The sequence below is a fragment of the Dermacentor variabilis genome, chromosome 4 (genome assembly GCF_050947875.1).
Source record: "Dermacentor variabilis isolate Ectoservices chromosome 4, ASM5094787v1, whole genome shotgun sequence".
Taxonomy (NCBI): domain Eukaryota; kingdom Metazoa; phylum Arthropoda; class Arachnida; order Ixodida; family Ixodidae; genus Dermacentor; species Dermacentor variabilis.
In genome coordinates this window covers 137312405-137317415 of record NC_134571.1, presented here as the reverse complement: position 1 = coordinate 137317415, position 5011 = coordinate 137312405, and the positions used below count along the sequence as shown (strand labels likewise).

The following is a 5011-nucleotide window of genomic DNA, read 5'->3' as shown; positions in this document are numbered from 1 at the left end:
GCGTGGTTTTATTTGGGTTTGCTTTGTTTCGGTTTCACTAAACTCGGATGAAGTGGAAAGCTAAAACGCCGACTTTCAGCCTACAGCTGCGATAGCTGAAGTGGGTAATAGTGTGGGAGAAAAGGTTTCACAGGCTTCGTTGAAGAAGGCGCGATGGACACGTGGTTTCATCATCTGTTGACTCACAGGAGGAATGAAGATAAACGGGCGAAAGGACACGTCAACGCAACTATCACGGACACACAATACAAATGGCATTTGTCTTCAGCGTGCATTGTCCTCTCAGGTACTATTCCTGTCGTTCCGTCGTATGCTGACCTCGTATAGCTATAGTCTCTCGAATCCTGTAGGACATTCGCGATAGCTCCCAGCTGCACGAGCAAATTTTCCAAGCGAACTAATAAACACATTTTTATTCAGTGCGCGTGTCAACCACCAGCTTGTCATGGAGGTGCTTGCGAAATGAGTCATATTTATTGAGAAAAGGCCCTTCATTCTAGTTTAGGAAATTTTCGGGCGTGTTTTTTACGTCATATGCAAAACCGCGTAATTACTTGCTGAAAACATAGCGCTCAAGAAACTATAGGCTCCTGAAGTTTTACCAGATATTTCCTTTTTTTTTCTATATTGCAATTCTGTGCCAGATGCGGTCTTATACGGGGCGTTTTTTGGAGCTGCACCCAATTTTTTAATGATTGCTTAAAGCAGATAGCATAATTGTAGCCCTTGATCTAAATTATTCGATGAGGCAACCATTACTTCTACGAGAAATCAAAATATTCAATTGAATAATTATCACAATTAAGCTAATGGACGTTCTCATTAATTAATTTACGCCGCATATTTCAATCTACTAATTATAGCCGCTGAGTTTGTACGGCGTGTCCACTTGGAACGAATTCTCTGGGCAGCACCAGCTTCGGGATAGTAATTTTCAAAGTGTCCGCCGAAATGCATTGTTGTTCCAGTTTTTTAAAAAAGGAACTGTACTGCCAATTCATTTCGTCGAACACGTTGAAAATTATTATCTCGGAACTGGTGCTGGCCAGAGAATTCGTTCCAAGTGGATAAGCCACGCAAACTCAGCGGCTATAATTTTCACATTATTCAATTAAGCATTTTAATTTCTCGAAGAAATAATGGCCGTTTCATTGAGTAATTTTGATCAAGGGTTAGAAAAATGCTATCTTCCATAGGCAATCTTTAAAAAAATTAGTGCAACTAAAAAAAAACACCCTGTAACAAACAAAGTTGTTTCGCTCACTCACTCACTCACTCACTCACTCACTCACTCACTCACTCACTCACTCACTCACTCACTCACTCACTCACTCACTCACTCACTCACTCACTCACTCACTCACTCACTCACTCACTCACTCTGTATAATAGCGCAACTGCGTCTGACTATTAAATATCACTGATTGATGGGTTTAACTTCCGAGAACTACATCTAGGCTTTTGAGGACAGTCTGTTGAATCACTGGGGAATACTTCTGAGTGCGTTCTTTAAACTCAGCTAACATCTTAAGACTTCGTCAATTTTCACCCCATCGAAATGCGAGCACCATGAATGTTACCGCAAAGTAGACTACTGAAATAGCGAATGGCCTGCGCTAATATTAACATCTGAGCTGTCAGCCCACGATAATGAGGGCTTATGAAGAATACAAACACCACCTGCAGACGATATGTAGTAAAACCAACGCATGAACCCGGCTCCAATATCGTAAAACCTGTTCAAGGATGTTTAATATTCAATTCTTATAGGTAGCTGGGAAGTAAAAATATACACGATATTAGAGTGCCTTCAAGGGAGACAATCCTAAAATAGTTCCAATTAGCCACCATCGCATAAACTAGTCATTTGTTGGCATTCTCAGACCCATACGAAATTGCTATTCTGCGTTTTGGTTTTTATTGTATAGGTAGGACAGAATAGATGGATAAGCGACTTAAGCAAAAACTTGGGAACTGCGCGAAAAGACTGCACACAATACACAACACAAGCACAGACTAACAACAACGTAAAACATAATTAAGAACAAATGCATCAAGAAGCTCAGTTTCCAAACTTCCTGTAATTTACAAAGCATACGTAGGAAATACACGAAACTAATGCATAATGGAATAGGTTTGCCTAAAACCCCGGTTCTTATTAGTGAAGTTAACTTTGTGGTTTAGTTCGTGGAAGTAATATAGCGCAAATGTAGAGCACGGAAGTAAAGACTGACAGTTTACACGGCGGGAAAGTACATACGCACGCACTGATACGAATACACGGGGTCTTCTTATCTCTAGTATGTGTAGGCGTCGGCGTCCCCATATACGAAGACAACATTTCAGTGCGTCACGTGAGCACTGATAGCGGAAGGCCACATCTCTTAAGCAGCGAGCCGCCTCTCTGGCGAGCATTGCCACGGCTCCGTCTGGCAGTTTCACCCAATTTTGCGCCAGCATCTTCGGTTCCTCGAACGCTCAGGCATGAAGTACTCGAGTGCTGTCATCATAGCTTCGGTAGTGTTGACTGCCTGTGCAGTGTCTCCGCTGCAAGCTTTCGGAGGACCAGCGCGTACCGCATCTCCGATCAACGCCACTCTTTTCTACGAAGGCCTCTGTCCTGCCTGCCACCGCTTCATCCTGCAACAGCTCTGGCCCACTTACGGCAAGCTGGAAGAGTACATCACCCTCGACCTTCTTCCTTTCGGCAACGCCCACATGAAGGTTGATAACGGCACGGTTACCTTCACTTGCCAGCATGGCGTCAAAGAATGCTACGTGAACGAAGTGCAAACCTGCGCCGTCAAGTACGTGCACCCAACGAGAAAGCTCCTGGATTTCGTCGCCTGCATGTTCCTACGGCACGATCCCGCGCAGGCAGGTGAGCCTTGCGCGCGGAAAGTGGGCACGGATTGGCCTGTACTGGACAGGTGCAGCCGAGGACCGGAGGGCAGCGAGCTGCTGTACGAGATGGGCAATCGAACGCGCGGACACCAGCCGACCATCGACTACGTTCCCTGGCTTGAGCTCAATGGCGTGCACAATGAAACGATGGCCAAAAGAGCCAGCAAGGATCTGTTCGGCTTGCTGTGTGAGGTTCTCGGGCCCGAGAAACCGTACGTGTGCCAGAATGCTGAAAGTGTGAATGAGTACTGCTTCTCGTAAACCTTATTTTGTAAACAGACCGTTATAAAGCTTGCTTCCTTGTTCCAGATGTTTTGTTTCGTTCTAGTAATGCGAGGAGGAGGAAATAAAGAGAGAAGGCAGGGATGTTAACGAGAAATGGTGTAAAAGGGCTATGAATCCTCGACCTTTCGTGGGAGTCGAACCCACGACCTTTGGTGCTAATTAAGGCGAAGTGAATTAAGGCCTTTAGTGGGAGAATGGCCGACCTTGCGTTGTGGAATATCTAAGAGACGCGCGCAGTATTTGGAATGCTTTCAGATTCATCCACGTAGGGATAAGTGCCGCTTAAACTTTCTTTAATCGTGCACACATTCATATGTTTGCAGAATGCGCGCGCTACAAAGAAAGCAGTCGCGACCGCTCGAGCAAAAGAAATATCGCTTTCCGACCAGCGAGCACATGTAGCGTTACCGTTTTCCACAGAGGGAAAACACAGGGAACGCGGGAGCACTGCCTGGGCGTCCGCGTCAGCAGGCGTTTGGTGTGTTGGGACCCCACATACATGAGGATTGGACCTTCGCGAGTGTAGCCGTGTCCAGGGAAAGGGGACCCTGTGGGCTGAACCGATGTCGGGTGTTCGGACATTTAAGGCACCCCGGAGGAGGCCACACACCTCTTCGGCCTCTGCTTCACATAGACGGCACTTCCAGACTGACCCACCTGGAGGAAATTAGCAGTCGCCTTTTCTTGTCCTCCTCCTCAATCTTTTCCTTTCTATCTCACTGTTTCGTGTTTCCTGTCTTTCTTTCGCTTCTTTTCACTTCCGAATTTCTGGGCGGCAAGGTTTAACCTGGTGTAGTTATCCAACCTTCAGTATTTTACTTTAGGTTATAGCGACGTTGCCCGGCTGGCGTTTGGATGCGTTCTTGCAACCTTGCAGCGTTCCCTTCTTGGACTCGGGGGGTGGGAGGGGGTGGAGGGTGGCTACCATCGCCGTCAGATTTTTCGATTTATATATATATACGAGAAGAAAGGGGGTTAACCGAGGGGCCCGATTTTTATTAGTCATATCTTAAGAAGCCAACAAACACTGACACCATGGACAACATAGGGGAAATTACTTGTGCTTAATAAATGAAATAAAGAAACTATAAATTAATTGAAATTAAAGTGGATGAAAAAACAACTTGCCGCAGGTGGGACCCGAACCCACAAACTTCGTATTTCGCGTGCGATGCTCCCAGGGTTCTGCTACACTCCCACTCCCACACACTCCCAGGGTTCAACACTCCCAGGGTTCTGCTAGGACACATAAATACCCAAGAAAAATGGATGGGGAAACAGCGCCATGGTAGCTAGATTTGTAGGGCATCGCACGCGAAATGCGAAGGTTGTGGGTTTGGTTCTCACCTGAGGCAAGTTGTTTTTTTCATCCACTTAAATTTCCATAAATTTATAGTGTCTTTATTTCATTTAATAAGCGCATGTAATTTCCCCTATGTTGTCCATGGTGTCAGTGTTTGTTCGCTTCTTATGACGTGACTATATATATATATATATATATATATATATATATGTGTGTGTGTGTGTGTGTGTGTGTGTGTGTGTGTATGTTGTGGGGTCTCTCACACCCGTGCTCTTGGGACAAAGGAACGACAACACAGTAGTGCTAACAGTCACAAGGGCATTTATTGCACCGTTGATAGATCAATGCCTGCTAGCCGAGTTGCTGTCCACAAAACATGCCGATGGGCGCGCGACAAATCTAGAAGTCCGACTCACCGCGACCGGAAAACGAGCGAATATGTTCGCCCCATGCTGGATCCCAACGCCTGGTCGTTCGCGCGTACTGTCACGCGAATGGTGGCGCATTCCAAGGCGGCCA

At 46.0% G+C, this 5011-nt stretch overlaps 1 protein-coding gene across 1 annotated transcript; it reads left to right on the top strand.

Moving 5' to 3' along the window:
- The first annotated feature begins 2369 nt into the window (after positions 1-2369).
- On the top strand, positions 2370-3210 carry LOC142577976 (gamma-interferon-inducible lysosomal thiol reductase-like). Its single transcript, XM_075687402.1, has one exon. The coding sequence runs from the start codon at positions 2485-2487 to the stop codon at positions 3163-3165; it is 681 nt and encodes a 226-aa protein (XP_075543517.1). The 5' UTR covers positions 2370-2484; the 3' UTR covers positions 3166-3210.
- The last annotated feature ends 1801 nt before the right edge of the window (positions 3211-5011 follow it).